The sequence below is a fragment of the Lacerta agilis genome, chromosome 8, assembly GCF_009819535.1.
Source record: "Lacerta agilis isolate rLacAgi1 chromosome 8, rLacAgi1.pri, whole genome shotgun sequence".
Classification (NCBI taxonomy): Eukaryota; Metazoa; Chordata; class Lepidosauria; order Squamata; family Lacertidae; genus Lacerta; species Lacerta agilis.
This window is the reverse complement of record NC_046319.1, coordinates 3,922,147-3,934,711: the sequence shown is the minus strand read 5'-3', so window position 1 is coordinate 3,934,711 and position 12,565 is coordinate 3,922,147. Positions and strand designations below refer to the sequence as shown.

Genomic DNA, 12,565 nt, shown 5'->3' with positions numbered 1-12,565 from the left:
GCGGGAGGAGGGGTGGTGATGAATAAAGTCAGGATTTTGTTGTTCCCAGATCAAAACATCATTGGAAACCTTTGCAAATTCTGCAGCAAAAAGAATTTGAGAACATTCTGTTGGGGCAGATTTTTTTTAACAAACGTGCAGAAACTATTATTTGATTACTGATAATATAGCTGCTTAAGATCTTAATTCTCAAAATGCTTTCCCATGTGGGCCACATGCTGTTCTGAGGTACTTCAGTAAAATCTACTGTTTACTGAAATGAAAGCACCGCTCTCCCAGTTCACCTTTTTATTAGTTCTGTACACTGATTCCTCATTATGTTTCATTATTTTGAAAGTGAGAACTTGCCCAAGAATAGAACTACAAAGGCCATACAGTTTATAAGATGACAAGTACAGTGTTGATGTAACAAAATACACACCTTGTTTCTAATATTTGTATCAATCCCATTAGCTATTAACTGAATCACAGGTTGCCACAATACTCTGTTTCTGAGGTATTTTTTGTATGTATTGTGATAACAGCAAGCTTATTATATGATGAAAACCTGGCTTCTATACACATTTAAAACAAGTCTTGTGAACAAAAGAGAGAGAGAAAGTGAAAGACAGAGTGAGAGAGAAAATAAATAGCACCAAAAAGATATATTGTAAAACTTTCAGACACAACTACTCACAAATAGCAATATACAAAGAAAAAGCCATCATAAAGTAGCAGAACGAAGCTGGCATTTTAGACTAAAGGGTAGCAAATCCATGTGTGGCCAGATCCTGGTTCCCTTCTCCACTATGAACCTTCAACAGGTTGGGCCCGTTTTCAATATTAACATCTATAGAATAAACCTGTTTACACTGAGATGCAGATGTGGTCCAAGAAGGGTTTTCCCTTGGTTAAGGTATGCAGGACTAAGTCATAACTTTTTGCTGTTAACTATAAAAGCAAGCAAGCAAGCTGGAGAAGACGCAAGTACATTGCTTTAGAAATAGCTGCTCTGTCTTGGAGTGACCTCAAAACTTCCAATTCAGCACCCATTGTTTTTGCATAATAATTACCAATACAGAATGTTACGTATACCTGCACCATGCACACTTGCTAAGTTGGCACAAGTGTTATCTCAAAGTAGTTTGTAGTACCTTATTTTCCAGCTGCTTAAGGAAAGCATTTTAAATTTTACTTATTCATAGTTAAACTTCCTTGGAGCTTGATCCCAGAAGCCCTTTTCACTGGTGGTAGTTTTGCCAGCACCTGATTCCATCGAGCGAAGCAGGACTACTTGAATGAGTAAAAAGATAACTCTCAGCATCTGACCGTGAGCTGTGCTGCTCCATTTATATCAGCTAAGGATCTAGCCCTAGGGTGTGGATAGTTGTCATTTACACCAAAGTAACCTCTGCTGGATCTACACACATGTAAATGAGCTAAAAATTATTAGCTGTAAATTTTAGACTCAGAGCATAGATTTAAAAAACAACAACATGTATTTAAAACATTGAAACTTTCTATTATCAGTTAATTGTACAGTTCTCTGGTTTGACGTATACTGTAGCACCATAGCAAGATGGAATCTGGCAAAAACAAACAAACCCAAACGCCCTTTTATAAAACAAACCCACCAAGATAGCACCATTTCATCAGAAGATTTCAGTTATTAAAAATTATGTCTTTAGCCTACAGTGCAGACGCTGCATCAGCTGAAGCAACTCAGGGCTTCTTTGCTCATTTTTCTCTCTCTTTGCCTTTCTATGGGACACAGTTACAACCTATGATAAATAGAAAGAAGGGAGCTATCTAACTCTACTGATATATTGGGATAACCTTGTGTCTCACTGATGCAGCTCCTCAACCGTCTGCTAACCAGAGACAGCAACACAACATTCCTGTTACACACACACAAAAGTTCATAGCAAGTTCACAAGCAATGAGTCTTTTTGTCACCTTCCCAAACTGGACCCCTTGTATGCAGAATTGTTCCTTTGCCTTCTATACTGTTTGGTCCATGCATAAATAACTATTTACCACGATCTGCTTGAGCTCTTGATTGACCAAGGAGAGTAAGTGCCCCAAAGCAAATATTTTTAAACAGATGGCACTCATGGTGGCCCAGTAGCTCAGCAAAGCATACAGAGGAAATAAGAATCCACTTAAAGAAGGGACCTTAACCGACCCAATCTTTCTCCCAGAGAAGTTTAAGAGGAGTTTGCTAATAACTTCAGCTGGAGCACCAGTGAACCCTTTTTTCAAGATCCCCCCCCCCCGGGATTATAGTTTTGTTTGAAATTTTAGCACCATCAGCTATTATGATTGAGGGTTAGTTGCTGTTAACTTGTTTCAGATCACTACCCCCTAAAAAATACATTTCAAAGAAATTTCTCACTACCGTCCTACAGAAGTTGCTTTGCCTTTGACACATCAGGACAAGGGCTGCAGTCAGGATTCATGATCTCTGAAAAGGCCAATGTGATGCTCAAGGCCCTGGTTTTCTTGGCTTCCCGCACCTCATAATAGGATGTTCAGTGAGCATATAGAGATGTAAGTGCTAAGGCAGCCTTAGTTTCATGCTCTCCAAATGTTGCTGAACTCCGACTCCCATCACCTATGACCATGGAGAGTGCTGGCTGGGGTTGATGGGTCCTCCAAGGGCACCAGACTAGGGAAGGCTGCTCTATGCAACAAACAGCATTAAACTCACAAATGTTGCTGCAGATTGAGGGAGACCTGCCATAATGGCACATTATGCCATGACTGAGAAGTGTAATCATTATTTGATGATTGACCACAACAGGAGCTGTAATTGTCCATGTGTAAGCAAAAAGATGACTGCCAAATAAAATTTTTCTTTTTTTCTTTTTCTTTTTTAAAGCAGGAGTAGATAATCTGTGCACAGTTCTATACTTCTCATAAATCTGAGGCATGGTAACTTTTCCCAACAACGGAGATTCGAGGTAGGTTATATACGTAGTGAGAAACAACCTCAGATTGCACGAAACTTGTATACTAAGTATACTTGTATACTTGTATATACTAAGTAGCCTACATTAATTTATCCAGTATTTTGAGAGTCAGGAGTTTTGCCTTTACTTCTAGCAGCCTTGTTTTAAAGTGTGCATGTGTGTGTTTGTGCATGACCACACCCACACCCACACGTGTCTATATATGTCTATATAATGCATGTGCTGTGGAAAATGACAGTGGCATTCACATAATGCTGCTATAGATTTAATACTGTCATTGCCAGAATCAATAGCATGTGGATTACCTCCCATCTGCACCAAGATCAACCAATTATGGAGAGCCAGATTTTATTTTATTTTTAAAGAGAAAATCTCAGTCCAAAGGTCTTAGAGAAACCCATCTAAGATGAAGCAAATGATAATTTTGCCTTACACACAATTTCAATAGGGAACAATTATTCCAGTTTTAATGACTCTGGATTTGTGTCAGTGTGAAGGGAAAGCACCACTTGGTCCTTTGGGTTATTTGTGTGAGACAAATAAAGGACTTGCCCTGCCAATTAGTTTTTCTCCTTTTCTCTATTTCTATTGTGAAAAAACAGTGGAAATGGACACAGGCAAATTTGGGATAATCTTAAGGGCAACATTGCTAGGTCAGAAAGTTACAGCTTCAGAGCCACATTATGCCATGATCAGACAGCTCAGAGAAATCCCTAAACGGAAGCTTAACACACAATAGGATTTCAACAGGTCAGATGCACAGCCACATCCCTCCTAAGGAAACACCTCCCTTCCCACATATATTGCAATTTCTTGCTCTCTAAAGTCATGCAAATGAAGCTTCCAAGGCACCCCTGCAACTCCTTTAAAATAGGAAAGTCAAATGAGACGTTAACAAGGAAATTACGGAAACAAAAAAACCAAACTAAAATGTTTTTGGAAAGAGATACAAGTCCAAAGCTTTCCCCTAACTACAGCTGGCTAACGGATCCATCCTACATTAGTCAACAGCAAGCAGCCATTGGCCTAAAAAGCCTGAGAAGATGGAATATGTGGCGATTTAACTGAGGGCTGGACCTACATGCCTGGATCAGACTTCAGACAGCAGAAGCCTCAACATAAAACAACCCTCCCTGCATGCAGAAATCTAAAATAACAAGAGAGAAACCTGTTCTACTTCGTGTAGTTGTTTATGAGGTGAGGGACCATGTGAATCTTTAAAGAAATGTGATTTTCCCACCTGAAGCCTGAAGTGGTATAATCTAGGCAGGCCTACTAGTACATGATTTCACAAACATGTAGAATGGCCTTCAGAGAAGCCCCACTGAAATCGAGAGCTGATTTACCCAAAGGGGAGGATCAGGCCTTGCGCGGGACGACATCACGACCTCCTTTGACATTCAGAACATTTCCTATAAATCTGACTTGGAACAATTCTTAACAAGCACGATACGCTCATGGGTATGCATATGAAATCAATTATCATTCACTGATTTTCCCCTTGCCAAAAAATAAAATAAAAATCTTTACAGAATACAGTAAAAACAAAAAAGGACGGAAAAGCATGTTAAATATTTTGTTTCTATTTACATTTCTCCCGCAATAATCTGTTTTAAAACATACTGCTCTTCAAGTTATTGGGTAATTTTTTTTCTTTTAAATCTTGGTGAAAGTGCTTTTTTAAAAAAATCTTTCTCTATTTACAGTTTAAAATCAGAACCACATAAAACACTCAGGATGCTGTATAGAGATCCTGGTTTTGTTTTTTCCTGTTCCAGCGCGTGAGGATTGAGAAGGTTCCCTAGTAAACAAAATGCTATGTACAGGTTTTAATTTGCAAGCCATTTTTTTTTTCTCTCAAAAGGCACCTGTTAAGTGCAGAAGGTGGCGGCCAAGGAATAATCAGTTTCAGATCTCTAACATGTTTGATCTTCTGGCCTTCTGCAGTGTTGAGAAATCGCATGCACAGGCTTATCAAAGCCATAGGGGACCTACTCTGCTGAAGGAGTCAGACCTCCCATTTTTTTCTACAGAAAGACCCGTAGTATAAGGCAGCAAAATACTCTTGCACCCATTGCCAAAAGAGCTGCCGCCACCCAATCTGAAGATGGCACCCATTTCAGGATGAGGAGATGCTTTGAAGGTGCTGCCTCAAGGCTGGAAGGTTCTACCCCCAATTCCAATTTAAGTTCATTGAGATTTTCTGAGCAAATTTAGTGAGAGCACCTAAAGCCCAGCAAGGACTTCATCATTAAACTTAACATTTTCCCAGTAAAGGATGAAATTCACACAATATGGAAAAGAACCACAGACACAAACTTCCTCTTACACAACACTTCTGTCCTTGAGCCCTGTCCTATTAAGATTTTTTTAAAAAAACAGCAGCAGCAACAACAACAACCAACCCTGATATAAGTAAACTTTTTGGTGTAGTTTAAATAGTACAAGGGTTCTGAATTAGAGTGAATTTCATCCTAATTTAGGGAAGATTTCCTATCATCATTTTAGCAACACAATGCTTCTGTTGAGGGGAGGCCTGGCTTCAGAGAGTGTATGTGAATCAGCTATTCTTAAGACAACTTGCATTACTGATGGGGAAAGGGAGGTTAACCTTAAAAAGTTGTGATTCAAAGTTTTAAAAGCACCAGCTGTTTTGCAGTAATCAGTTATCACATAACGTTGATGTTTCCACTTTAAAAAATGGCACCAGAAAAAATAAAATAAAACTTAACAATAAGCCAATTTCATTTATGCATTTGAAAATCTCCACGTGTAAAGGTTGGTGTGTGTGGACAATTTCATTTGGTAAGCATGCACCTTTTGAAAACACAGCACAAAGGAGATCTATTGTGTCCTTCCTTTTCATTGGACTCTGCACCAGAGATGATAAAAAGAGGGTTGCCATGATGGTTTCTTAAAGATACAGGAGCTCAACCCGAGATTCTTCTGTGTCCAGAGTGGCTTTTCGTTTACCACTACAGAACAAAAGATTCAAAAGTGAGGCAGTCAGGCCTAGCCTACAGAAAAATTAAGTGTGGTTGATTACACTGTATGATAAATTTGGCAAGAACTGAAACATTGCTAAGTGCTATTCTGTGAGTCCCACAGTGTGAGAGACATGAAAATCAAAAGGTCACTTCCTGGGCAAACTCAGCCCCTTCCAAATGTTGTTTTATGATGGCTCTCTTCTACCCGCAGTCCTCTCCACCTCCCCTTCTACCTCTTCTCCTCAAATCTATCCTTTTCTCAGTTCCTTCCTTCATGAATTTAACTGGGTAAGATATTTATGCCAAAACAGTTGATGGAGAAAAGTTGAACTAGCTTAACTTTACACAGGCTGCACAGCTGCTGCCTCTTGCCTTGGCAAAAGAACTTCATTCAAAAACGTAACCACATGCAGTGGCAGAAATAATATTTTTATCTTAATTCTTTTCATTTCCACCTCTTCTGAAACTGGTTAAAGTTAGGCCACAAGCTCACAGCAAACCTGACTTTGCAGTGGTTTACATGACATAATTTTTACACAGCCAGCAACATGTTCCAGCTGCACTCCCCTGAGATGCTCTAGGCAGACTCAGTTGTGTTGAGGATTGAAACAGGCAAATTGGGTCACATTTTTACACCTTTCCCACTATATGAATCCATCTATTCTGTTGGGGGCCCCTCCCAAGTTAAGAGAAGTGTCACACAACATTTTATGCTCTGTTCAAAACCAAGGAGGTGTAGTCTCTTGCCTTCTCTACTTAATTCTTCCACCAACCTTTTTTCCTTCCTGGAAGAGATCTATTAAATCTCTAAGAAACCATCACACAGCAAATTATACAATTACTTTAATTGTAAGTCTTGGTTTCTGGGAGGTCTCTAAAGTGAGATTTCTACCCCACTTGGATGTGATGGATGGTGCAGATTCTTATTGGCTTAGGGTGCAGCTGAGTTTTAAATTTTGCTTCTATGTCACATAATCCCCTTCAGAGTTGTAATAATTTCTGTTAAAAATCCAATATACACATGTGTATTTGGAATGGAATTAAAAAGCTCTCCTTTGCGAAAGGACACTACAAATTTCTCTTGCCATTATTGTGATGTACAGATTAAAAATGCACAGATATAAATATTTTTAGATTACTGAAAAATGTTAACAGCAATAAGTTTCTTCAGCTCAACTCCCAAGTGCAGATAATATACTGGAAATGTCACACTTGGCCTGGCTTCGTATTTCTCTCCGACACACGAAGGAAAAAGCACCACAAACCAGCACTGTGTTCCAGTGCTGCAGACTTTGAGGTAAAATGGCCCCACGCCAGCTGCGCTCTGCTCAAATCCAGCGACTGTACGGCCCAGTTACCTTGGTGTAGGCGTAAGAGGACACAGTGATAGCTGAGTTTGTTGGGATGGCCAGGGCCTGCCGGGTTGGGACAGTGTCTGTCTTCTCCTTCTGCTGGGGCTCAGTGGCCAAGCTGCCTCCCCATTTCCGCTTCTTGCCAAAGGCTTTGATGTCCTGCTGGAGCCCAAGCCTGGCTGCCTCCTCCTGCCTCGCCCGGGCTCTCTCTGCCAGCTGTTTCATCTTTGCTTCCCAGAGGGCAAGTCCATGATTGGGCTGGTTTAAGTTCTTGTGCTGGTAGAAGACCAGGGAGATGCGTGTGGGGTGACACCGGTTGGGCTTCTTCAGCGGGGTGGTGGCATGTAGCTCTCGCCTTGCACACTCTATGAGGATGGAGCCGTGGGCTGGAGCCACTGCCACCCCGCCAATGTTCTCATCCAGAAAGTTGTGTTCACTGTCTGACCACACCTCCTCTTCATCCTCCTCCTCTTCTTCCTCCTTGATGTTCTTTTCGGGTGTCTCTTCCATGCTGTCATCTAAGCTGAATGAGTCCCATGGCCTTTCTTCCTGGCCAGCACCCAGATGCATTGTACCACCATCGGCTTTCAAGGAAGGGAATGGCTTCTCCCCACACACACCTGATGCCACAGAGGGCAATGAGCCAAAGGAAGCCCATGGTCTGCTGGGTAATCCTGTGCCCGGCGTAGGAGTTCTCCTGTCATCTGCTTTGGCAGAACCCCAAAGTTCATCTTGAAGTCTGGAGTTTCCCTTGATGGAACCAAAATTCAGCTGCCCCAAGTTCCAGGGCTTCTCCTGAAGGTTTGAATTCACTGAAAAGGCTGAAGAGTTCTCGTTGACTTTGCAAGGGCTCCATGATTTCCCCAGCACATCGGGGCCAGGTGGCAAAGGCTGTCCTTCTGTAGGAAACATATTCCACTGTTTTTCCAAGAGGTGGGACTGTGGTAACCTGGTAGCATTTGAGTGGGAACCAAACAAGCTGGACTTATTCTGTGTGTTTGCATTGACAACGCCGACATTGTCATTGGGTGTAAACATGTTCCAAGGGCTCTCAGCATGACTAGTCCTGTCCGAAGGGGACTCATTTCTGTTGACTTTGTAAGGGCTCCACTGTTGTTCTGGGCCTCCATTCTGAGATGACATGGACAAATCAGATATGTTCAGATTTGGATTTTGGCCATTAATAGCAGCCGCTCTCTGAAAAGACTCCATGTGTGACAAAGAGTCCATTGGCTCTTGCTTGATTGTTCGGTGATTGAAGCAGTTTGTGTTTTGTGCAAATGACAGGGCTTCTGCAGGGACAGAGTTGCACCTCTGGGGCACAGCCGTGGGCTTGCCTACATGCCTGCTGGATCTCTCGTAGGTGCGCTGGTGGTGATTTTTGTTTCGTACAGTGGGTGGGATTTCATCTAAATGTTCGGGATTCTTGTAACCATGGCTCAAGTTATTTTGCAACATTTGGACATCAGGCTTCTTCTCGTAGCTGGTGCCTGCCCAGGGTGTATTCCTTGTGTCACCGTAATTCAAAAACTGGGAGTGAAACATGTGATTGCTGGAAAATCCATAATACCCAAAGGATGGAAGAGAGAACTTTGAATGCAACCCATTCATGGAAGGCAGGTTAGGCTGTGCATAGTAGGAATGGTATGAGTAAACACTGTTCATGCTGTATGGGTCAGAGGGCCTGCAGTTCCCCAGCACCGAGTAGCTTTCCACGACAGCATTCCCATTGTACTTGAAAGTGTTGTAGTGGTTCTGAGGTTCCACTTTGATGGAAGGTTTGGCTGACCGCTGTGAATGTCCACTTTTCAAAGCCGTATCTGCAGATGCAAAACAAGAACCAATGTTAATTTGCAGAAACAGGATTGCTTCTTTGGCACAAGACCTTTGAAGATCTGGGCCACTCTTCTGGCTAGTTACACTAGCAGACTTTCTGTCCCTTGCCAGAGTGTCTAAGAACACCATTTACAGTAGGAGAGGGAAACTTAACCAAGTAGCTACATGCACATTGTGATAGTCTGCACTTCCCTCCTAAGTGGCAAAATTTGACCACCTTCAGGAAAACTGAGAAATCCTATCTCTTTGTGCACTTGACTTGTGCAAGGCCTTTGCATGGTGTGACTGCACTGCCTAAGACACATCACTAGTGTTGCACCATGGATATATCTCTGCCCCCACAGACAGGGTATGGGCGAGGAAATCTCAAATCATCCTGCAAAGCACATTCCAACCACATTTATTTTCCTTTGCAAAATCCTCCTGACAAATCCTGTGACGATGGCAGCAGTGCTACAACCCAGTCCCCACCACACAAGCAAAGGAAAGCGAATACTGGTGTGGGGAAGAGCAAGTTGCGATGCTCCAGAATTTTTATGGAGCATGCCATTCACTTCTTGCCCTGGGACTTCTCACAGCACTGAAGATAAGCTTTCTCAATAGGATTTCTGCCACCCAAACCAACAGTGGTCATTCACACCATAATTAATTATCAACGCTGATAATTTCAAAACTAAGACAGCCTAAGAGGCTTATACCTCAAACCTGGAAGGCTAAACACCCACCATCTATTACATAATTACCTTACCGTTCTGGCTACATTCAGACATGTTTTATATAGGCATCAATTTCACATAGTTATCTATTTGGACATCTGGATGGCTTGTATTAACTTATATATCTTATTTTAAGATTTGTGTGCTGATGGTAACTGTATCTACAATGTGAATGGATGGCGGTCTGCTATTACTGGTATTATTAATATATTATTACGATTATACTGATTTTTTGTTTCCCCCCTTCTTTAATTTAATTTACGTATTTTTTTTCTTTCACTGTTGAATTTGCAAATATCATCAGCAGCAACACCCTAGGTTCAATGAAATCATCTGCTTTCCTGGCAGCTTTAGATATTCATCAACAAGAATGTGGATCCATTTGTAAAAATGTTACATGGGAAAAATATGAGAGAGACATTACACATACCTTTGTAAATCAAGAAAATCTTTTAATTAAAAATATATATTTTTATAAAAAAAACCAAGAATGTGGATGAGAAAGTTATTGTGGTATAGTGGCTACAGTATTAGACTGGGACACCCAAGTTCAAAAACCCACTCAGCCTAGAGGAAGCCTTGGGCTAGTAACTATCTCTCAGCCTAACCCTCCTTACAGGGTTCTTTCTTATGAGGAGAGAACCATGAATGCTTGACCTGAACTGCTTGGAGGAAGTGTGGAACAGAAATGAAATTTACAAATGAAAATAGTAATTGAGGACAGCAATCTTCCAGCAATGACTCATCTACCATTACCAATCTTCCTCTAAGCTGTGCTGCAAGTGTTTGTTTGCCACGCTCTTGAGCAGTGCTTTCCCGTTGGCGGTGCCTTCGGAGTAAGTCGGGTGGCATGCAACTAACTCGAAAAATATTGTTCCAAAGTAGCATTCCCGGACCTGATGCCCTTTGGATGTTTTGGACTACAACTCCAATCAACACCAGCCAGCACAGCCATGCCAATATGGCAGTGCTTGCTAGGGCTGATGGGAGTTGTAGTCCAAAACTTCTGGTGGGTCCCAAGCTGGAAAAAGCTGATAAGAGAGTACACAGGGTGCACAGGAAAATGGTGAGGCCCAAATGGCCTAGCTAATAATCTGATTGGCACCCAAGAATATGTCCCAGAATCCTTTGCTTGTGCCTAGCAGTGCCTCACCATAATTATGAATTATGGTGCTGGAGGAGACTCTTGAGAGTCCCATGGACTGCAAAAAGATCAGACTTATCCATTCTTAAAGAAATCAGCCCTGAGTGCTCACTGGAAGGACAGATCCTGAAGCTGAGGCTCCAATACTTTGGCCACCTCATGAGAAGAGAAGACTCCCTAGAAAAGACCCGGGTGTTGGGAAAGATGGAGGGCACAAGGAGAAGGGGATGACAGAGGATGAGATGGTTGGACAGTGTTCTTGAAGCGACTGGCATGAGTTTGGCCAAACTGTGGGAGGCAGTGGAAGACAGGAGTGCCTGGCGTGCTCTGGTCCATGGGGTCACGAAGAATCGGACATGACTGAACGACTAAACAACAACAACAGCAGTGCCTCAACAGAGACATTAATTGATAAAGCATTCCCAAAGGGCAGAAACTTTGAAAACTATTGATCAGACGGCATCCCAACAGCAGCTGTGTAAGAAACCTAACCAGATAGCACATCAAAAGCACAAGACAAGTGGCCTTCTCAGCTCCCAACCCGTTGCCCTCACCTGCATCCTGCTGAAGTGGTGGCATCTCCAAAACCTCCTGCTTGATTTTCTCAGGTGTAATCAGCTTCTCCTTCTGCATTTTCTTTTTCTCAGCAGCTGCCTTCCTGGCTTCCAGCTGCCTCTGCCTGCAAGACTTGGCTGGCTCAGGAAGCTTCCTCACCTCTCTGGGGAAGGAGGTGAGAACCTGGATTGCCCCCGTGCCCATCTTTGCAGCTTGATTCTCCTCGCTGCCAAACTCATCGGTGGGGGACATTTTATACAGTGGAAGGACATGCAGCTGTTCATCCTCAGGGATCCTCCCAGTGGTACGATTGTCTTCTTTTGTCAAGGTACACACCTAAAGAAGTGGGCAGACAACACACAGGGAGTCCCAGTTAGCTAATTCAATGGGGACACACAAAACAGCAAGGCCAGAGTCTAAAAAGTGACTTCAGGCATGCCTAGAAGCTTGAGAATTTCAAGATGGCATATCTTTTGCCAGCTGGTTGAAGAAATACTTTCACTTTACCTGAGCCAATTAATCACGGGTTATATATTTAGGTCAAACTGATGTGATGAGATAGAGCTGTGAATAGCGTAGTAGGAATTTATAATATATGCTATGATAGGCAGGCTACATGTGGGATAAAAAGAGTGTGTGAAAGGATAGGATACTGCTAGGAGAATCTGTTTGTGTGTGTATATAAAATAAAACATAGGAAAATATAATAACAGATGCCAAATAAAATGAAATAAAAGTAGAGTAAAAGGTGGTATCTAAAGCTAAACATGAAGGAAAAGACCAAAATAAAACATAATAAATTAGTATCACGAAGTTCCAAGTAACACAGATGGATTTGCATTCTCCTGTACCTTTTACTCCAGTACATTACATGAAAGGCTCCATTTCAAAATGAAGACATTTCCTTGTTGTCTAACCTCTCTAGTTCTCACCATATACTATGTTCCAGATTTTAGTTATCCATTCCCTCATGGATGGTGTTCTCCTTCCCCCCCCCCCCAACTTTGACAAATAAACCTCCAAC

At 42.0% G+C, this 12,565-nt stretch overlaps 1 protein-coding gene across 4 annotated transcripts in view; it reads right to left on the bottom strand.

The window, feature by feature from the left end:
- Positions 1-6,350: 6,350 nt before the first annotated feature.
- Positions 6,351-12,565, bottom strand: part of TET3 (tet methylcytosine dioxygenase 3) — a 93,078-nt gene continuing 86,863 nt past the window's right edge. For all 4 annotated transcript variants that reach the window (XM_033159092.1, XM_033159093.1, XM_033159095.1 and 1 more), the window contains 2 exons: positions 11,541-11,877; positions 6,351-9,110 (listed from right to left, as the gene is read on the bottom strand). In XM_033159092.1, the coding sequence (XP_033014983.1) occupies positions 7,267-9,110; positions 11,541-11,877 (2,181 nt within the window). In that variant the 3' untranslated portion in view covers positions 6,351-7,266. The remainder of the gene's footprint in view (positions 9,111-11,540; positions 11,878-12,565) is intronic.